A 21,863-nucleotide genomic window follows, 5' to 3' on the forward strand; every position below is an offset into this window, starting at 1 on the left:
CCACAAACACACATATCACAGAATCCCTGAGGTTGGAAAAGCCCTCCAAGACCATCCAGCCCAACCTGTGACCCATTCCCACCTTATCACCAGCCCAGAGCACTGAGTGCCACGTCCAGTCCTTCCTTGGACACCTTCAGGGATGAAGACTCCTCCACCTCCCTGGGCAGCCCCTTCCAGTGCCTGACCACCTTTTCCATGAAGAAATTCTTTCAGATGTCCAACCCGACCCTCCTCTGGCACAGCTTGAGGCCGTTCCCTCTCCTTCTGTCGCCTGTTGCCTTTTTACACACCTTTCCCACAGCCACCACTTGCTGAGGGTGGGTGGGGAGAGAGGGATGGGTGGCCACAGGCTTCTTCCAAAAATCCATGGTGTCCAGGAGAGCAGGGAGGCCACCCCAGGCCTGGCCAGGCTGTGGGGACCAGGAGCTGCAGGACAGGGAGAGGAGGTGACTTTCTCTAGGGTCAGTGTGGCAACAGCACGGCCAGAGGTGGGACAGTTGGGCAGCCAGGGGTGACAGCTGGGCAACCTAGAGCAACATCTGGGCAGCATCTGGGCACCCTGGGGCAACACTGGGGCACTCTGGGGCAACTTCTGGACATGCTGGGTGATCTCTGTACATGCAGGGCAACATCAGGGCACCCATAGCAGTGTCTGGGCACCCTGGGGGATGTTGTAGCATCCTGGAGCACATCTGGACACCTGGAGAAACACCCGGACACCCTGGGGCAACTTCTGGGCATCCTGGGTGATCTCAGGTGATCCTGGAGCAACACCTGTACATGGGCAGCACCCAGGCATTTTTGGGCAATATCTGGACATCCTGAGTGAGACCTGTGTACCTCAAGCAACATCTGGACAGCCAGAGCAACACCTGGGCATTCCTGGGGCAATGTCTGGTTACCCAAGAGCAACATTTGCACCTGCAGGGGAGCATTAGGTCAGCCTGGGCAGTGCCTCAGGGCTGCTGTTCAAGACCTGGGCAACTCACACAACATCTGGACAGCTGGGGCACATCTGGGCAGTCCCTTGGCTGTGTCGGGGGGGGAGGATAAAGCTGTTCCTGAATACCCTGGGGACACGGGGACACCACAGTCCCCCCAAAAAATGCACTTGCAACCCCGTAACCAGGCTCTGCTCCAAGTTCTCTTCCTCCCATGGAAATTGCATTCCCGGGAATTCAGCAACAGATGCCCTGACCCGGTGAAATGAACCGGGATAAACACCCCTCGCTGCAAAATCCACAGCACAAACAAATCCCGGTGCGATTCCCCCTCTCCCCGCCCGCAGCGTTGCTATTTTCTCCCGCCCGCCGGCGAGTTGGAAAGGATCCCATGGAAAACAGCATTCCCGGCCGCTTATAGCACAGCACGTGTGCCGTGAATCAGCGCTCGGGATTCGGGGCTGGATTTGCCGGGAGTGGGAGCCAGCGAGGCCTTGTGGCCGTTCCGAGCAGGAATCCTGAGTCAGAGCTCGGAAATGGCCAAGGCTTTAAAAGGCTTTGCTGATTTTATTTGTTGTGTTTCTTATTTATTTCATTTTATTTATTCATTTATTTATTTACTTTCAATTTTTAGAAAGGAAATGTTTCTCCAGGGGTTGAGGGATGGGATTTAGGGGAGTTTGGGGGGGTGGGGTGTTGGCCCTTCTTGGATTTGGGATTTGGAGGTGGGATTAAGGTTGGAAAACTGGTGTGTGAGGTAACGATGGGGCTGCTGAAAGCTCTGCACCCCAATCCCAGAATCCAGCCCTGGGAGAACACGGGATCCAGGCAGTCCTCAGGGCACCCCAGAACATCCCACATCCCCAGGGCACCTTGCACCTCCAGGGACATGTCCCCATGTCCCCACAGTACCCTGCCTTCAAGGAAAGCCCTCGCAGCAAAGGAGGAAGGAGAAGGAGGAAAAGCTTCAGCTCGGGGGATCAGGGACCCCAAATTCTGCTCCTTCCTCACTATCATAATTAATAAAGTTGGATAATAATTAACAGTGGATAAAAGTATATACTGGATAAAAGTAACAGTGGATAAAGTTGGATAATAATTAACAATTGCTCTGCCTGAGCCAGATGTTCCTACTCTGCATGCAGTGGGACTGTGCCCCTGGTCAGGGCCCCCATGCCACTGTCCCAGTGCCATATCGCAGTTCTCCAGTGCACTGTCCCAGTACTTCATCCCAGTTTCCCAGTGCAGTGTCCCAGGCCCCTGGTCCATCCCCCTGGGGCCCTTGGTGGGTGGGCCCAGTGCATCGTCCCCATGCCTGGTGCCATCCTGATCATGGAATCCCAGAATGGTTTGGGTGGGAAGGGACCTTAAAGATCACCCTATTCCCACCCTCTGCCATGGGCAGGGACACCTTCCACTACCCTGGGTTGCTCCAAGTCCATCCAGCCTGGCCTTGGACACTTCCAGGGATAGGGCAGCCACAGCTTCTCTGGTAGCCTGTGCCAGTGTCCCAGACAATAGTTGTGCCCTGGCACTTCCCATCCACCCTGTCCTACTGCACAGCCCAGGTGGGTGAACATCCCAGTGTGCTGTCCCCGAGCACTGTCCCTGTGCCTGGTGTAGAGCCACGGAGCACTGGAGCACTGTCCCACTGCACTGTCCCATTGCACTCTCCTGTCCCACTATCCCTCTCTCCTGTGCTCTATCCCACTCTCCCAGTGCCCTATTCCACTCTCCCATGCCCTATCCTGCTCCCTGTCCCACTATCTGCTCTCCCTGTCCCACTATCCCAGTCCCTATCCCACTATCCCAGTCCCTGTCCCACTATCCCGCTCTCCCTGTCCCACTATCCCTGTCCCTGTCCCACTATCCCTGTCCCTGTCCCACTATCCCTGTCCCTGTCCCACTATCCCAGTCCCTGTCCCACTATCCCACTCCGTGTCCCACTATCCCAGTCCCTGTCCCACTATCCCATCCATGTCCCACTATCCCAGTCCCTGTCCCACTGTCCCTGTCCCACTATCCCGCTTTCTGTCCCACTATCCCGCTCCCTGTCCCACTATCCCTGTCCCTGTCCCACTATCCCCGTCCCTGTCCCACTATCCCGCTCTCCCTGTCCCACTATCCCTGTCCCTGTCCCACTATCCCACTCCGTGTCCCACTATCCCTGTCCCTGTCCCACTATCCCTGTCCCTGTCCCACTATCCCACTCCCTGTCCCACTATCCCTGTCCCTGTCCCACTATCCCAGTCCATGTCCCACTATCCCTGTCCCTGTCCCACTATCCCACTCCGTGTCCCACTATCCCACTCCCTGTCCCACTATCCCAGTCCCTGTCCCACTATCCCACTCCCTGTCCCACTATCCCTGTCCCTGTCCCACTATCCCTGTCCCTGTCCCACTATCCCACTCCGTGTCCCACTATCCCAGTCCCTGTCCCACTATCCCAGTCCCTGTCCCACTATCCCTGTCCCTGTCCCACTATCCCTGTCCCTGTCCCACTATCCCACTCCCTGTCCCACTATCCCACTCCCTGTCCCACTATCCCAGTCCCTGTCCCACTATCCCAGTCCCTGTCCCACTATCCCACTCCCTGTCCCACTATCCCAGTCCCTGTCCCACTATCCCTGTCCCTGTCCCACTATCCCAGTCCCTGTCCCACTATCCCACTCCCTGTCCCACTATCCCACTCCCTGTCCCACTATCCCTGTCCCTGTCCCACTGTCCCACTCCGTGTCCCACTATCCCACTCCCTGTCCCACTATCCCACTCCCTGTCCCACTATCCCGGTCCCTGTCCCACTATCCCACTCCCTGTCCCACTATCCCAGTCCGTGTCCCACTTTCCCAGTCCGTGTCCCACTATCCCGCTCCCTGTCCCACTATCCCTGTCCCTGTCCCACTGTCCCAGTCCCTGTCCCACTATCCCAGTCCCTGTCCCACTGTCCCACTCCGTGTCCCACTATCCCAGTCCCTGTCCCACTATCCCTGTCCCTGTCCCACTATCCCAGTCCCTGTCCCACTATCCCAGTCCGTGTCCCACTATCCCGCTCCCTGTCCCTGCAGTTCCGCCCATCCCCGCAAGGCGGCGCCGGGACCGCCCCCCGCACCTGCAGCACTCGCCGGCAGGGGGCGCCCGCACGACGCTCAGCGCCGGGAGCCGGGGGGAAGGGGCGGGGCGTCCCATCCGGGGAGCGGGGCGCTGATTGGAGGGGCCGATGAAAGGCGAGCGCTGATTGGGCGTGGCGCGCTGGGGCCGATGTAAGGCGGGCGCCGATTGGCCTCGCGCTGTCCCCACACGGAGAGGGACCCTCACCGGTGCCGGTGCCGGGGTCGGTGCGGGGTCGGTGCGGGGCTGGTGCCGGTCCCGGTCCCACCATGGAGGAGCCGAGCTGCGGGGCGCAGTTCCGCGCCGCCGTTCAGGTGATCCAGGGGCTGCCGCGGAGCGGTGAGTAGGTGGAGGGGCCGGGGCCGGGGCCGGGCGGCCGCGCCGCCGGGGCGGCCCCGTTGAGCCGTGTCCCGCAGGGGCGTACCGGCCCTCCTACGAGGAGATGCTGCGCTTCTACAGCTACTACAAGCAGGCGACGGCGGGGTGCTGCCAGGGCCCGCGGCCCGGCTTCTGGGACCCCATCGGCCGGTACAAGTGGTAAGAGCGGGGGATGTCCCGGTTGGGTCCCGGCTCGTGTCCCGGGCCGGGTCCTGTTCACCCGCCCGGCCCCGCAGGGACGCGTGGCACAGCCTGGGGAGGATGTCCAAGGAGGAGGCGATGGCCGCGTACGTGGCGGAGATGAAGAAGGTGGCCCAGAAGGTAACGGGGCGGGCGGCGGGGCCGGGCCGCGCTACCGGGGCCGCCCGTGTCCAGCCGCGTCCCTCCGCAGGTCATCGACACCGTGCCCATGGACGAGACCACGCAGGAGATGTTCCGTTACTTCGAGCCGCTCTACGAGGTGATCCACGACATGCCCCGGCCCCCCGAGTTCTTCTTCAAGAGGAAAGGGGGTGAGTGGGAGCTGGTGCACTCCGGCTGTGCCCAGCGCATCCCTCCCCTCTGTGCTCCCGTCCTGGCACAGCGCTGCTGCTGGTCCCTGCTTGGGGCTGCACCGGACAAACAACACCTCTGGGCTCTGCTCTGCCCCGGGGCACACCCTGCTGCTGCTCCCTGAGGGATGGGGGACACCACATCCCACCTGACCCCCCTGCTGTGGCACAGCTGCTGCCAAGGGGCTGTTTGGGCACCCCCCGACAAGTGTCCTGTTGCGTGACACAGGTGTCTCTTCAGTCTGGGCTCTCTCTCTGCGAAACTTCGCAGTGAGAGTTGAGATTTGGCTTCCAAGTGCCACCTTGGCCCCAATCCCTGTAAACAGTGGAGCAGGAATCAGCTCCCAGGGAGGCTGTGCTTTTCCTTGGCTCTGGCTCACCTCCAGGTCATCTGATGTAAACACCTGGATGGACCAGCCAGATTTTGCGTGGAGTGGATGTGGAGAAACTGGGGTTGAGAAATGGGATTATTTAATCCGGGCTGTGCTAGAGGAGAATCCTTCCCATCCCTTTCCATGCCTCTGACTGCTGCCCTCGTGCTGGGAGGGTGCTGGGGACCTGTCCCACCCCTGGCTCTGAGCTGTCCTGGGTGTATCTGACTTGTGAGGAGCACCCAGGGGAGCGAGGGGCTGATGTGGGGGCTCAGAAAGGTGTCAGCCTGTGCCGTGTCACCAGTGGGTCAGCTCAGCAGCACAGGAGTTTTCAAGGCATTTTCACAGCGAGTGTGGTGAACTGTCAGGGCTTTGGGAGAGCCATGACAAACAGACTCATTCCCTGCCTGTCCCCAGGCTGTCCTGTGCCTGACAAGCTCCCTGCTTCCAACAGGGATGCTGAAAACACACAGCCGGAAGGCTTGGCCTCAGGGTGCCTCTCCTTCCCGTGGTACCCAGGGTGCTTTGTTCTCCATGTGGATTGCTGAATCCCTTTAAAAGGCAAACAGGCTCAGTTTTTCACTGGACTGTAGAAGCTAGGTCTAAACTCCTGGTCATTATCCACTTGGGAGTGTCACTGACAGATGCCACTGTCCCTTAAATCTAAACCTGCGGTGCCCATGGAGCCAACGAGCCCAAGGTGGCTGGGGACAGTGTGTAAAGCACTGAACTCCTGGAGGTGTGTTGAGTCATTTGTGTTAAAGCTTCCCCACCCACCTTCAGACTGTGGGATTGCAGCTTTGGTTGCCCTGAACCAGAGCAGAGGGGATTTCAGTGGCAGGTGCCTCCGGCAGGTGCTTTTGGGGGACAGAGGTGAGAGTCTGGGCAGGTTTGGTTTTGTTTGGTTTCAAAGTCAACACATCGTAAAGCAGCGCTTGGACCCCAATCTTGGGTGGCTCCAGGTCCCAACAGATCTCCAGTGAGTGGTGCTTTCACCAGAGTCTTGTGAACATGGCTGGCTGGAGCCGGGTCTGTCCAGGTGCCGTGCTGTGGGAGGTGACAGGACCCTGCCTGACCTTACCCTGCAAGGTCACAGCCCACCCTGGGGAGACATTAGGGAATGATGACAGTCCTGGAGCGGGGCAGCCCTGGCACTAACCCCTGTGTGGGGTGGGGGCTGCCCTTACCCCTTCAGTGGGCTCTGGGGGTCCAGTGTTCTGCTGTGATGGCAAAGGCAGGTTGGGAACAGCAGAGAAGTTCAGGCAAGGAGCAGTAGGGGAACATTGCCACACACCTGCCTGCCCAGGAGCAGGGATCAAAGTCCTGGGAACTGCTGGAAGCAGGCTGGGATTAACCCCACAGGCCCACGGGGCAGTGGGAAGGGCTGGAGCCCCATCAGAAGTTCTTCTTGGGGTGTTGCTGCCCAGACAAGGCTCCTTGCAGCCAGCACTTCTTGCGTGAGGCTGTTTGTTGGGGTGGGTTGTGCCATGGGCTGTGGGCCCCGCCAGGGGACAGGACAGTCACCTGGCAGTGTTTACCCAGCTGTCACCCAGCACTGATCCCTCTGCCTGCTACCTCGGGGGGGACTCAGGGACAGGGACACCCCTGCCACCCCCGGGTGGTCTGTGTGGGGCAGACCCTGCTGGCTGGTTTACTTCATGTTGGTTCCTGGGCAGCAGTGCTGAGCCCAACCCAGAGCCAGTGCTGCCAGGACACCACAGCACGTTAATGCTCTGCCTGTTCCCTCCGTGCAGACAGTCGGGAACAGCTGGACGGCCCCACCAGGATGTGCCAGGGAGCAGCCCGGCTCCGGAGTGCCCCGAGGATGCCCTGCCCGGGGAGCAGCAGGCGGGCAGCACGTGCCAGGTTGGTCCTCCCTGGTGTGTCCAGCACCAGCAGACACCCCGGGGAGGAGGCACTGGGGCTGGGCCTCCACCCGTCTGCAGAGCTGTTGGCTTCAGGCATCTCTGCTCCAGCCCTGCCAGTGTTTCCAGGCAAACTGGGGCTCTTCCTTGGGTCCCTCTCTCCATGCTGGAGGAACCCTGGGTGTGAGGATTGACTCTGCCTCGCTTGTACCTCTGCAAGGGGTCTAAACCGCAGGAAGTAGGGGAGGGTGTTTCCCCGTGGACTGGGAAACCATCACCCTGCAAGGTCCATGATCTGTGTGAGGATTTCTCCCTCGGCTCAAGCCAAGCCCACCCCTTCCTTGGCACTGGGGATTCCTGGCTCAGCCCTGGCTTCCCTCACACAGCCCTCATGCACTCGCCCACGGCCGCCCTGTGCCCCCCTCGAGGGGCCCCTGGCTGTGCCCCGGCGTGGGCAGGGTGCTCCCTCCGGGGAGGTCCCTCCCGCCGCTCCAGCCTTTCCCCCAGGAGCAAATATGGTCACGGAGCAGCGTCCCGGCCGTGCCCTCCCTGGAGCAGCGGGGCTGGCAGTGCCCGGGGAGCCGGGCAGGGTCCCTGTCTGTGTGACAGGGCACGCTGCTGCCCCGGGGGCTGGGGGGTTGTATGAACAGGACACTGTGGGCAGGAGAAGGGGAATTCAGTCCTTGGAATCACAGCCGTGATCTGGGTGGTGTTAACAGAGCCAATTCCTCCCGCTCCGCGCCTCAGCTTCCTCCTCCTGCTGCCATCCTCCTGTGCACACAGGCTCCTCCTTGTCCACCTGGGGACCTGCTGCCCCCGAGACATGGCCAGAACCCCCTGCCCTGCCCGTGGCTGAGCCAGGTGCTTCCTTGCAGGAGGTGGCTGGCTCCTGCCACCGAGGGGCTTGAGGGCAGCCAGGTGACCAGTGACTCCGAGGGGGACATGTACTGCGACCACCTTGGAGCAGGGGGAGCCCAAGAAGGTAATGGAGGCTGGGGAGTGCTGGAGGCTTTGCCAGCTGCCAGCCCTGCCCTGCCTCGGCTGCACAGGCACATCTGCAACTGCACAGACACATCCCCACACTGCTCAGACACATCCCCACACTGCTCAGACACATCTGCAACTGCACAGACACATCCCCACAGTGCACAGACACCTCCACACTGCACAGGCACACCGTTACACTGCACAGACACACCCTCACACTGCTCAGACACCTCCACACTGCACAGCTCTCCTGCCTCTGCTCAGCACTGCCGTCCTGGAGCCCAGCAAGCCTCACTGTGTTGGGACCCAGTGCAACTCTGTGCTTCGTGTCACTCCTGAAGCCTGTTCCTGTCACCAAGAGGAGGCTGAGGAGCCTCCCCAGCCCCCTTCATTTCTTGGTTCTGACTCTGGGGGGCACCTGAGTGAGACCCATGGCCCCACACAGGGCCAGTGCTGCCACTTTGACTGCACTCCTGCCACTTCTCCCTGCTGCTGCCACCTGTTTTGGCACTGAGGTGTCCCTGTGGACAGGAGGGAGGAAGACCCCCTCTTTGCCATCTGGAGCCTGGGCACCTCACTTCCCTCAGGTTCTAGAGCTCTGTCACCTCCCAGACTGGGTGCTGACTGTGTTACCAGTGGGATTCAGCTTCACTCAGCCACACACAGTCCCCACCACAAGGCAGAGAGGGGCACCACCGCTGCCCCTGGCATCACCCATCGTGCCCCCCAGCCTCAGGGAGGGCAGTGGGGTCTCAGGGCCCTTCTTCTCCCCCCTCACACAGGCTGGAGGGCCGCAGGGCCTCACCCCAAATGGCATCCAGGCCGGGGCTGAGCCCCTGGAGCCCCGTGGTGCTGGGCAGGGGCTGTGGGGCGAAGGCAGAAGACCCGAGGGGAGCAGCAGCACTGACCTCGAACCCTGGGCTCCCAGAGAGGTGGTGCAGCCTTTGGCCCCTTCCTGCTGCTCCCCCCCTGCAGGCAAGGCTGGCTGGGGGGCTCGGGGGGGAAGCAGGGGCTGCTACCACTCACAAGGGACCAAATTTGGCTCCAGCACCCAGGGGTGGGTCATCAGTAGCTGCAGGAAGCCCTGAGTGTCCCCTCTAAGCACCCCTTGGTCCCCAAGTGTGGTGGCTCTACCCCTCCAGGACACAGCCCCTCCGCTGCCTGTTCCTCACAGTGGTACTAAATTGTCCAAATTTGGAGAGTGTTCTGCTGGCCTCTCCAGCAGCTGGGTAGGGATAGAGGATTCCCAGCTCCCCCTCTACCCAGCTCCTGCCAGTGGTCATGTGGCTCCACTGGTGCCTTTGGATGTGGTGGTGCCAGGGGTGAGCTCTCCCCAGGAGGGTGGCAGGTGAAAACTGGGCCCTGTGCCCCTGGAGGTATTGGGGACACCCTGTTACTGTGGTGCCACCCACCACTGCTGCCAGTGTCTGGGGGGGCACCACCTGTGCTGTGGGGAGGGGACAAGGAGCCTCTTGCCACCCTCTGTGCTGTCCCAGATGCATTTGGAGCTTGCTGCTCCAGGGTGGCATTGCAGGGGTGGTGTCATCACCTTACCTGGGCACAGCCACCTGTCTCACCCTTCCCGTTTTACTGTTCCCACAAACTGGGCTGCTTGACCTTGGGAGTGAAGCTGTACCAAGGCTGATCTGGCCAGGCTGGGCCTGTCCCTGGGTGCTGCACTCAAGGGGTGGCAGCGAGTCCCTGCCTGTGCCCTGCTCACAGCACAGACTGCCCAGGGCTTTCCAGGCTGGTTTGGGGCCTGAGGGTGGGTGGGGAGGCAGCTTACCAGCGAGGGGTCCTGCCTGGTGCTGGGTGTCCTGCCTGTGCCGGGTGACACAAGGTGACCCATGTGCACCACTGCACCTGCCACATCAGTGGGCTGGAGGTCACCCACTGCCACCACCACTGCTGGGGGGGGCCATGGTGGCCCGTGTCCCTGGGGACAGCCCCGGTGCCACAGACTGGGGGCTGCTGGGCTGGGCTGGGCTGGGCTGGGGGCAGCCGTGATGTGGGCAGCGTGTGGCACTCCATGGGAGCCATTACCTGCTGCCAGTGCAGGGTGGGGCTGTGCCAGCCCCCGGGGCTCCCTGGGGGGCTCGAGGCGGTGCCCAGCCTGCCCTGTCACCCGTGTGCCCGTCTCTGTGCCCCCCAGATCCCCAGCCCACCGCGGGGGAGCGGGATCCCGGGAACAACCGCCGAGCTCAGCCCGGAGCTGGAGGCCCACGTGGCCAGCGCGGTGCAGCCCTGCAGGAGGAGCTTGCGGCGGGTGCGGGAGCGGCTGAGCCGGCTGGAGACGCTCACCTGGGCACAGGTACCCGCCGGGGGGGCCGGGACAACCACCCCCGGGCCGGCAGGGCTCGGCTGGCCCGGGTGGCCCAGAGGGCGGGGACACCCCGGGGTTGTGGTGGCACCTCCCGGCAGGGCCGAGGCTGATCTACCCCACGGTGCAGGCAGGGAGCTGCTGCTCCCTCATTCCCACCGCCCCCCCCCTCCATTCCTGCTGCTCCCCATCATTCCCACCGCTTCCCATCATTCCCACTGTCCCCATCATTCCTATTGCCCCTGTTATTCCCACTGGCTCCCCATTTCTATAGCCCTCATCGTTCCCATTGCTCCCCTCATTCCCATTGTCCCTGGGGTCCTGACCCAGCTGTGCCATTGGATCCCTCACAGGAGCCCCACATGGGCTCCCTTCAGCCCCTTCCCTCCCTGTCCCGGGGGTGCAGGCACTGGAAGAGGGGTGCCAGCCCCACCCGCACCCCAGACCCTGTCCTGTCTTGCAGGGGGACACGGCTGGGACAGACCCCGACCCGGCACTTACTCCGCAAGTGAGTTGGGGGTGAGGCAGCACTGTGGGGTGGCCCTGCTGTCTCACCACCCACGCCATGGCCCCCGGGGGCCTGGAGACACAGCGGGGGGCAGGTGACATCCCTAGGGACACATCCCCAGCCTCCAGACACCAGGGACGGCGCTGATGATCTCCAGAGGAGGGATGTGAAGGACCACCAAGCAGTGGAGGGCTGGGGCGGGAGGGGAGGGGGGTTTGGTGACATCGGTGCCACCTCTGTCCCCCCTCCACGCCCCCTTTTCTGTCCCCTCGCCAGGTGACGTCCCCGTGGCCCCTGACGGTGTCCCCCGGCACGCTGCTCTTCCTCGCCACCTGGCCCTTCCTCACCCAGTGGCTGCTGCGCCGCTGGCAGGGCAGGAACAGGTGACCAAGAGGTGCCCGCCACGGCCCCGCTGCCACCCCATCCTACCCCATCCATCCCGCTTGGCACCAGCCGTGGGAGCTCCGCGGACACAATCGCATCACCAGCCACGGGGGCTCCGCGGGCGGGACCCACCCCGGGCGGGGAGCCCCCGAGAGCCACCAGCGCCACCACTGTCACTCAGGGCCAGCCCCGAGGGGAGCGGGGCCGGGATCGCTTGGGATCCACCCGGGATCCGGGGGGTCCCATCCACGCACAGCCGGACCAGCCGCCCGGACACTGCGGGGTCCTGGGGCACCATCCGAGCCTGCCTCGATTAAAGTTGCCTTTTCGGTGCAGCCCCGCTGCCTGTGCCCTGTGGGGGAGGGGACGGGGCCCCGCGGCCTGGCCTGGCCACACACTGTCCCCAAATGGTCACACACTGTCCCCAAATGGTCACACACTGTCCCCAAATGGTCACACACTCCAGCCGGTCCACCTGCTCTGGCCAGGCCACCCCACTGCCCCCAACTGGCCACCCACCGTCCCCTCCATATCAGAGGCCCCGGTGGCAGCTGCCCTGGTCTGTCCCCAGGCCCCAACCTCCCCCCCAGGCCGGGTCCCATCCCCAGGCGAGGGGGGTGGCGGTGCCACCGCGGGGGCCCTCCGGTGCCACCAGGCCCCTGCCAGCGCCACCCCTGGGCCGGGGGGGCTGGGCAGGGCAGGTGACACAGCGGGTGACACAGACACACAAACATCACCACCGTGTGTCCCACAGCGGGCCCTCCTGTCCCCCTGTTCTCCCCCGCCCCCCCCTCCCCAAGGCCGTGGGGCCCCCCGAGCCCAGCCCCGCCCCCGGACGTGGGGCCCAAGGGGGACATCGCCAGTGGGGGTGGCAGGACCGGGACTGGGTCCAGGGCCAGGACTGGCCAGGGACCGGGACGAGGCCCCGCTCCGCCTTAGCTCCCCCCTCCCCCCAGGCTTTGGGATCGCAGCCCCGCGCCGGCCCTGGGAAAAAAAAAAAAGGGACGCGGCGCCTTTAAGAAGGGACTTCTTTCCGCTGAGGTTTGTTTACATCTCCCTCCGCCGGCTGAACCGATCGCCGCACCCATCGCAGCCCGGGATCCTTCCGCCCGCCCCCTCCCCCTCCCAGCCCGGCACCCCCCGGGCCCACCGGGCACCCCCCGCACCTCCCCGGAACCCCCCGGGCCCAGGGGGCTGTGCCGGGGCGGACGGTCCCGGAGCCGCAGCACCGCCCGCGGGCCCCTCCGCCCGTTGCGGGGACTCCTTTCGGGGCGGTCCCACTGCCGGGCCGGCGGGGATGGGGGGGCGCGCGCTGAAGGTCGCGGGGCCGCGCACGGGGAAGCGCCCCCCTCTCCGCGCGCGTGGTACGGCCCGGTCCCACCTCCCCGCTCGCGATTGGCTGCGCCGCGCGTGAGTGACGCCCGCCTGCGCCAATCCCCCGCCAATCCCGAGGCGGGGGCGTGCCCCGGCGCGCGGCCCCGCCCCCAGGCCTCCCTCCGATTGGCCACGAGGCGGCGGCGGCTCCCGGCGCTCGGCAGGGGCGGGGCCCGGCGCGCGTCCGGGGGTAGGGCCGCGGGAGCGGCGCCTGCGCGGGGCGGGGCCCGGCGCGCGCGGGTACTTAAGGCACGGCGGCGGCCGGGGAGCGGCAGTTCGGGAGCGGGCGGCGGCGGGCGCGGGTCGGGTAGTAGGGAGGGAGCGGCGGCAGCGGGGGCGCGGCGGGAGCGTGCGGTGCGCGCGGGGGGGGCGGGCCCGGCGGCGTTAACCATCCCGTACCCCGCCGGGCCATGGCCGGGGCGGCCTGAGCGGGGCCGGGTCCCTATGAGGCGCCGGTAGCGCCCCGTTCAGCCCGGAGCGAGCGCAGCCGAGCACAAGCCGCGATGGCCGACGCGGCGCCCGCTGAGGAAGCGGGGCCGGAGCCCCAGTGCGAACCGGAGCCTCGCTCCGAGGCTCAGCCGGAGCCGCCGGCGCAGCCCGAGCCCGAGGCGCAGCCCGCGGAGGCGCCGGCGGAGGACGGCGATGCGGGGCGGCTGCCGCCCCCCCGGGGCGGAGGCGGCGGCGGGCGGCGCCGAGGGGCGGCCGGCGGCGGCTGCGGGCGGAGCGGCGCGTCCCGGCCTCGGCCCGCGGTACCGGGCCGTGGGGCGCGCCGAGGAGTGGCCCGGCAAGAAGAAGCACCGTCGGCGGCCGTCGAAGAAGAAGCGGCGCTGGAAGCCGTACTCGAAGCTGAGCTGGGAGGAGAAGCAGCAGTTCGACGAGCGGCAGAGCCTCCGCGCCTCCCGGCTGCGGGCAGAGATGTTCGCCAAGGGGCAACCCGTGGCCCCCTACAACACCACGCAGTTCCTCATGGAGGACCACGACCAGGAGGAGCCTGACCTGAAGACCGGGCTGTACCCGCGGCGAGCGGCCGCCAAGTCGGACGACACGAGCGAGGAGGATTTCCTGGAGGAGGCGGCGGACGAGGATGGGGGCAGCGACGGGATGGGGGGAGACGGCAGCGAGTTTCTGCAGAGGGACTTCTCGGAGACGTACGAGCGGTACCATGTGGAGAGTCTGCAGAACATGAGCAAGCAGGAGCTGGTGAAGGAGTACCTGGAGCTGGAGAAGTGCCTGTCGCGCATGGAGGAGGAGAACAACCGGCTGAGGATGGAGAGCAAAAAAGCCGGAGGGGAGGCGGCGGACCCGGCGCGGGTGCAGGCGCTGGAGCGGGAGGTGGACAGGCTGCGAGCCGAGAACCTGCGGCTGCTGCGGGAGCAGGAGCTGCCCCGGCAGGAGAAGGGCCCCTGCAAGCCGGGGGAGTGACACTGGCACGGGGGGCGCGGGGGGGTTTTTACAGTCCCGGGTGGAACACACACGGTCCTTGTACAGAGTCGCCGCGGACCCTTTTTATGGGACTGAAGCGCTGGGGGGGGGAGGCGAGGGCTCCCCCTTTTTTAGGTGGCTGTGACGGGGCGAGGGGGGGATTGATGTATTGGTGATATCTGGTTTATGGGTTTATTTTATTTTTTTTTTTTGTGTCTAAACCAAAAAAAAATGGAAAAAAATTCCCCAGGAAAGCTGTAAATTGGCCAAAACTGACTATAAAAAAATATAGAGGTCTAATAAATTTAATTACTTGTAACTGTAATGGTTTCAGTGTGATTTCTAGAAAATAATCAGGATGGCATTCCAGCAGGGAATACATCCTGAGTTATTTTCATTATGTTATAATTGTTGTTTGATTAAAATTAGTTGTAATTCCCCATTTAACACTTTTTTGTTATTATTTCCCCCCCTTTATTTTCAATTTGAATGCTGTTGAAATAGTTAAAAATACTTGGAAAGGGGGTGAAACGGTGTGATGGACACTCACTGAGGTAGGAGTAACCTGAGGTCTGTCTGTTTGCCTAAAGGTTCACTTAAACTTGACTCTGTTTCCTCCCAGGTCTGTAGGAATCCAGGTCATCAACTGAAATCTGGGCAAAAATTGCCTAAAAAAAATATAAATCTACTTAAAGCTACAAGTGAGGGAGAACTCTTAAAGTGTTGGAGCAGCCCAAGGAAAAGTTTTGGTAGTCAGCACTTGGCCCCTGAAATGGCTGACAGGGAGAGGGGAAGGCGATGGCTCAACCTCCCTCCTGCACCTGAGGGGGGGAGGAGGAGGGAAAAGCAGGAAAAGCTCCAAGTAGTGAAGGTTTTTTTGGTGGGGAAACAGGTAAATTAAGGGGTAAAAAGGTGGAGGCGAAGGCCAAGGGGACTTGGAATTGGAGTGAGGTAATGGAAGCTGTACCTGGAGAGGCAGGAGCTGGGATTGGCCTGGGCAGGGATCCTGCCCGCAGGAATGGGGGGGGGAAGGGCTTTACACAAAAATTGAGGGCTCGGGGATGGGGCAGGAGGGCACGGGGGTATCCCCAGCACAGGTGGGTTGGTACAAAGTCGAGGGTTAAAGCGGCAGCGCTGAGGGGCTGGAAGGGTCAGGCAGATTTTAACCCCAGCCTGGCCAAACCTCCCTAAAGCAGGAGAAACCCAGGCTTTTATAGAAAAATGAGGGAGTTTAGTGTGAGGGGAGGAGGGGACAGGTGGGTTGGTACAAAGTCGGGGGTCAAAGGGGCAGCGCTGAGGCACCGGAAGGGTCACACCAGGTTTAAGCTACAGTGGGGGAAAACCAGCGTTTATGGAGGCGCAGAGGGGTTACGGAGGGGACAGGGGTGTCCCCAGCGCTGCCGGCGCGGGTGGGTCGGTACCAACTTCGGGGCAGCCGAGGGAGCCGCGGGGGGGGGGGGGGGTTTAACCCTCCCCGCTCTGGGGCACCGGCGGGGGAAGGAAACGGGCTCGGGAGCCACCGGCCCCTTCCCTGTGCCGTGACATCACCGCAGCGCGGGGGGATGATCCAGCGGGATCCCGCGGGAGGGGAGAGGGGACAAGCGCTGTCCCCTCCTCCTCCATCCCAGGCGTTTCTGTCCCTGCCGAGCGATTCCCTCTCCGGGATTCCCGTTTTCTCTCCATGTCCGATGGCACCGGGCTGGGTCCCGCAGGGGCCTGGCTCCGTGAAATGCAGCTCCTGGTCCATGGGAACACCTTGATCCAAGGGTTTGCCTTCATCCACTTACCCCAAACCTGCTGTGTGTTCAACACCCCCAAATAAATATTTTCTCTGCCAATGCTTTAAAAAATAGACCTTAAAAAAACCCAGAAAAGGACTGTAATGATCAACTCTCCAGCCTGCTCTGGCTCCACCGACTTTTCCTGCTTTATTCTGCTGTTTTAATGAACCAGGTTATCCCAATCCCAAGGGCTCAGTCCAGCTTCTGTGTGCAAACCCCTGCTGACAGGGACCAACAGCCTTTGGGGACCTTTGGAACCTCCAAAGGGTCAGTAATGGACAGGGAGCCCATCCCTGAGTTTCTCCCTGGCCAAGAGGAGAGCTCCCCTTCCCAAGCCTTCCCAGGAGCTCCAGAGCCAGGCTCAGAGCCAGGCTGGAGCTGATGGAAGCCTGATGGCAGCAGGAATCAGCCTGGGACCAAAAGTCTGGAATCATGGAATGGTTTAGGGTTGGTTTTGGTTGCTGTGAGGGTGGGGAGGCCCTGGCACAGGTTGCCCAGAGATGCTGTGGCTGCCCCTGGATCCCTGGAAGTGTCCAAGGCCAGGTTGGACGGGGCTTGGAGCAACCTGGGCTGGTGGAAGGTGTCCATGCCCATGGAGCTGAACAGGCTTTAAGGTCCCTTCCAACCCCAACCATTCCAGGACTCCATGGGCAGGAACCACCTCACCACCACTCCATGGATGTGGGAGGGCAACACCAATGCTGGATTTGGGGCATCAGCCTTGGAAACACAGGGCACTGGGAGACCCTCTGGCAAAGGGCTTTCCCAGCTCCTGCCCTCCCAGGGGGCTTGTTTGCTGAGGAAAACAAATTTCTGGAATTTCTGAGCTGAAATTCTGTCCTGGGGAGAGGCAGAAAACACAGCACCAACTCAAAACTGGGGCTACCCCACATCCCACCTGCAGGAACAGCAATTCCTCTTGGATAGACCAGTGCAGGGACAGAGCAGATCCCTGGAAACACTGGAAATAAAAGGAGGAATCAGCCTGTTAATGCTGCAGTGGGGTGAGGGGAGCCCCGAATCATGTCCCAGCAGCAGCTCTCAGAGCTGCTCCCATCTCCCAGTCCAGGCCTGAGCCCATTTAACTTGGCTGCTCCCTGATGCCATCCTAGGTTATAACCCAGGACACAGCACTGGCAGCCCCTCCATGTCCTGCCAGACTTTACCTGCACCTCCCTTCACTGGCTTTACCTTCCCGGACACTCTCATGGAGCTGCTGGGAATATCCTGGTGCTTCTGGGTTGTGAGATGTGCAGAATCTTGGTAAAAAATTAGGATAATCTGCAGCTGGTGTGGCCACCACTGAAAACCTGCAGCTCTTGGTGCATCTGGACCACACCAAACCCTGGCTGGGAGCTCCAGCCCCTCAGGATTGTTCCCCTCCTGCTCCTCCCACCCCACAAACCCTGAAGCACCTGGGCAGGTTTGGCAAATCAAATCAGTTTGGCAAATCAACTTGAAATGGGATTTTCAGCTGTCACAGGCAAAAGACAATAAAGGTCCCAGTTCTGGAAATGCAGCTGGGACACAAAAATATCATGGAATCACGGAATAGTTTGGGTTGGAAGGACTTTAAGGCCCATCCAGTGCCACCCCTGCCATGGGCAGGGACACCTTCCACCAGCCCAGGTCGCTCCAAGCCCTGTCCAACCTGGCCTTGGACATTCCAGGGATGGGGCAGCCACAACTCTCCATGTGAAGCTTTGGAGTTCAGGACCTCCTCAAGCAACATGGGGGCAAACACTGTCAGCAGAGTCATAACAGAAATCTAATTTAAAAAAACCCACCTCACCAAGAGCATAAATGTAAAATAACCCAGGTTTGACCTGGCAGAGCTACCTCTGACAGCACAACACACACTCGAGAGAGAAGCCTCCCAAATCTCCCTGTTTTACACCTAAACCCAGCCCCACAAACACAGGAATGGGCTTTGCCGAGGGAAAAACAGGGCCGGGAGCTGAAGTTCCACCGAGGAGCCGTGGGGACGCTGCTGAGAGCTCGAACAGCGCTGAGCGCTTCAAAAAAAAAACAACCTTTTTTTTTTTTTTTTTTCCCTTTTTAAAAAGCCTTTTTTTTTTTTTTTTTTGACTTTGCACAGGGAAAAAAAAAACATCCCCGGAGGTGCTTCCCCAGCCCCAGGAGCGGCATCAGCCCCTCCGGCCGTGGGTCTGTCACTCTGTCCCCAGCCAAGGAGCTCCCCGAGCCCTGGAAACAGCGAAACGCTTTTGTTTTTGAGGCTCTCGGCACCCCGGGGGAGGCCATGTTAGCTGGGATCCACTGGATCCTGCCTGGATCCGGCCGGGAATTGGCTGAAATGTATGAAACAAAAGGATTAAACGCGAGGGATGGTATTTTTTTTCCCTCCTATGCGGTGTATGGGACCCCCAGCACTCCCAGCCCCAACTTCCACAAAAACTGCGCTGTTCCTCCCCCGGCTGCTCCTCATGGGGGACCAGCCCCGCACCAGCTCGAGCTGCGGCTGCCGAAAAACATCAAGATGCTGTTTAACGCTAATTTTTACAGAAAACCACACACCACCCCCTAGCCCCCGCCCCGCAGCGGAGCCCCCGGGCAGGACCTGCCCCGCCGCACCGCCTCAGACCGCGGGGTAACCTCGACCCCCCGCCCCTCGCTGCCCCATGAGGCGCCCGGGGCAGCGTTGGGCTCCCGGCCCAGGGCGCTGACGGGGGAGCGGCCGGTGAGGCCGTGGCGCCGCCCCTCCCCTCACGACCAGCGCGGGCACCGAGCTCGGCTCCCGGGAGAGGAAGCACCGGCTCGGGGCCGCGGAGAGGCCGCGGAAGGACAGCGGAGGGGCCACGGAGGAGCCCCCGGCCCGTCCCCTCACATACAAAATGGCGGCGCCGCCGCTCCCGCACGGCCCCTCCCGGCCGCCATCGCCGCCGCCCCGGCCCCGCCGCCCGCTCGGCCAATCACCTCCCGCCGTGCAGCCGCGAGACGGCCCGGCGGCGCCAATGGGAATGCGGGGAAGAGGCGGGGCGCGGGACATTGTGGGGGTTGTAGTCTCCGGGTGTGAAGCGACCAAGGGGGTAATGCGGGCGTGGACTCGCTGTCCCAAGAGGCCCCGCGGCCACGCGTGGCGAGCGCGGGGTCCTGGCGGTGGAGCCGGGCCCGGCCCCGCGACCCGCGGGGAAACCGCGATCGGGCCCTACCGCCGGCCCTGACCGGGGTCCCTGCGTCCCCTTGGCCCCGAGAGCTCTGCGATGGGGTTTGGGCCGGGATTGAGACGCTGAAACCCCGCCCGGGGCGGGCTGAGGCCTTGCTCAGGCGGCCTGTGCGGGGCCAGAGGGGCGGATCCGGGGAGGGGCCTGGCTCGAAGAGGGGACCCCAGGACCAAAGTGGGGGGGTTATTCCCCTCACGGGTGGGACCCCAGGGCCAAAGAGGGGGTTATTGCACTTGCAGGGGGGAACCCCAGTGCCAAGGGGGGTGTCCAGTTCACAGTGATACCCCAGCCTCAAATTGGGGGTACTCGACTCACAGGAGAGACCCCAGTGCCAAAGGAGGGGTTATTCCACCTGCAGGGCTGACCCCAGCCCCAAAGAAGGGTGCCCCACTCACAGGGGATACCCCAGCCCAAAGTGGGGGGTACTCCACACACGGGGGGGACCCCAGTGCCAAAGAGGGATGTCCTGTTCACAGGGGTCCCCCAGCTCTAAAAGGGGGTGCTTGGCTCAGGAAAGGGGTGTCCCAGCCCCAAAAGAGGGGACCTGGCTTAGGAAGGGGCTGCCCAACTCTAGGCCCGGCCTTGAGCTTCCAACTCACACTCTTGAAAGCCTCTGTCCTTCTCCAGAACCGCTCCTGGATGGCAGCAGACGTGGATCACGATTATGTGGATCACAATTAGCAGATGGATCACAATTAGCAGCCCCCACCCTCCCCCAGCATGGTGAGAGCTCAGCACACTCAGGGGGTGACAGTTACCCCCCTTTCCCCCCCCCCAAATTCCCCCTCTACCCAATTCCAGGCTCCTCCATCTCAGCTCTCAAGGGCAGGAGGGACCCAAAGGGCCAAGTTCAGGAGCTTTCCCGAGGGTTTCAGAGGGATTTTTCCCACTGATGTCTCTCCTTGCTGGCTGAGCTGTGTGGGGTGTCGGCAGGGGGGTCACTCTGCAGGAATTTAAGGGAACAATGTGTATTTTGGGGATCAGGACACATAAAAGGCAAAAATAAGCAATAAATTTTGCAAATAAAGGCAACCCCCCCCCCAAACCTAAGAAGTCCTACAAAGTTGGTCACCTTGGACTCTTTCTCTGTGGGGCAGATTGGGCTTCCTTGCCTGTTCCTTCCCTTCCCCGCCTGCTCCTGCCCTTCCCTGCCTGCTCCTGCCCTTCCCTGCCTGCTGCTGCCCAAAGCAGAGCACGGGGGAGCATGGGGGAGTTTGGAGGAGCTGGGAAGCAGCCTGGGGTGCTGATAACCCCCCCTCTCCTGGAGCTGGACTTATCTCTGAGCCTGTGACCTTCCCGGCCCAGCTGAGCCTCACCCGTGTGCTGGGAGCCCACGCCCAACTCTGGCCCCTCTGTCCCTTCCCTGTGCTGCTTTTGCCCACACTGAGGCTCTCTGAGGTCCCAAGTGCCATTATTTGTCAGTCCCAGGGGTTGTTGTCCCAGGGATCCAGAGGCAGTCCTGCTCCCTGGGGTGCTTCCTGTGCCACGGGAACACCATCAGTCCTGTCCCAGAGCCCCTTTGCCTTCCCGGGTTGGAGGAACAAGTTCGAGGTTCCCAAGGCTGCCTGGAGGAGCTGGATCAGGATCTCACACAGGGACAGGGTGATTCCTGAGCTCGTGCCAGGGATTTTGTGGTTTACTGACCTGGATTGATTTATTTTCCACATATTTTCCAAGTGTTTTCCAAGCTCCTCCACACCCCGGCATGTCTGGCTGAGCCTCAACTCCCACCCATAGGTGCTCCCTCCAAAGCTGGGGTGCCACAACCCTTTCCAGAGTCTCAGGAATATTTCTGGGGCATTGGGTGTTTGCACAACCCCGATCCTGCAGGATTGGGTTTGCCCCCAGCCCCCAGGAAGGCTTTTTGTGAGGGGAATGCTGTGGGGATGGATTTAACCCGTGGCATGGGGGTGTCTCCTTCCAGAGCATTTCGGGTCTGGATTTGCATTTGGAGGGGGGTTACTGTGCCAAAGGCCTGCAATGGCAGCGCCCTGGATGGGCTGGATGGGACAGGGAGCTGCTTGTTGGGACCAGCCTGAGCTCGAGCAAAGCCCTGTCCAAAGCCGGGGCAGGAGTGGGGTGAAGGGAGCCCAGCGGGGTCTGGCACCCCCAGTGCCAGCTCCCAGTGCCCTACACCAGCTCCCAACAGCCATCTCCCAGTGCTTCCAGTGCTCCCATATCCCAGCGCTCCCGGCAACCATCTCGGACTGCTTTTAGCACCCAGTGCTTCCAGCTCGCATCTACCAGCACTCCCAGCTCCCAAATCCCAGCATCCATCTCCCAGCACTCCCAGCTCCCAAATCCCAGCATCCATCTCCCAGAGCTCCCAGCTACCATTTCCCAGTGCTTCCAGTGTTCCCAGCATCCAGCTCCCAAATCCCAGCATCCATCTCCCAGCGCTCCCAGTGTTCCCAGCATTCAGCTCCCGGTGCTCCCCGTCCCCCGCCGCTCCCCCCGCCCCGAGCGCTGCTGGGCGACACGTGCTCCCCACCTGGCCACGCCCACCGCCAGGTATGGCCACGCCCACCGCACCATATAAGGCTCTGTCTCCGCCCACACCCTAACATGGCCCCTCCCACCACACCCAACAAGGGCGTGGCCACGCCCAACCCGGAAGCCCCGCTCCGAAAGCCCCTCCCCCTGACCTGGCCCCGCCCCTAGCGCGTGCGCAGCCGACCCCGCCCACAA

The 21,863-nt window shown here is 62.4% G+C and overlaps 2 protein-coding genes across 2 annotated transcripts; both read left to right on the forward strand.

Annotated features, from left to right (window-relative positions):
* Positions 1-4,249: 4,249 nt before the first annotated feature.
* On the forward strand, positions 4,250-11,524 carry ACBD4 (acyl-CoA binding domain containing 4). Its single transcript, XM_032711492.1, is given in 12 exon segments — positions 4,250-4,391; positions 4,469-4,589; positions 4,667-4,751; positions 4,822-4,946; positions 7,107-7,211; positions 7,390-7,398; positions 8,093-8,171; positions 8,173-8,199; positions 8,987-9,136; positions 10,357-10,515; positions 10,988-11,032; positions 11,309-11,524. Coding segments are annotated over 12 exon segments (1,086 nt in total). The 5' UTR covers positions 4,250-4,321; the 3' UTR covers positions 11,420-11,524.
* Positions 11,525-13,178: 1,654 nt separating this feature from the next.
* On the forward strand, positions 13,179-14,537 carry HEXIM1 (HEXIM P-TEFb complex subunit 1). Its single transcript, XM_032711484.1, is given in 2 exon segments — positions 13,179-13,454; positions 13,456-14,537. Coding segments are annotated over 2 exon segments (918 nt in total). The 5' UTR covers positions 13,179-13,293; the 3' UTR covers positions 14,213-14,537.
* The last annotated feature ends 7,326 nt before the right edge of the window (positions 14,538-21,863 follow it).

The sequence above is a fragment of the Chiroxiphia lanceolata genome, chromosome 26 (assembly GCF_009829145.1).
Source record: "Chiroxiphia lanceolata isolate bChiLan1 chromosome 26, bChiLan1.pri, whole genome shotgun sequence".
Classification (NCBI taxonomy): Eukaryota; Metazoa; Chordata; class Aves; order Passeriformes; family Pipridae; genus Chiroxiphia; species Chiroxiphia lanceolata.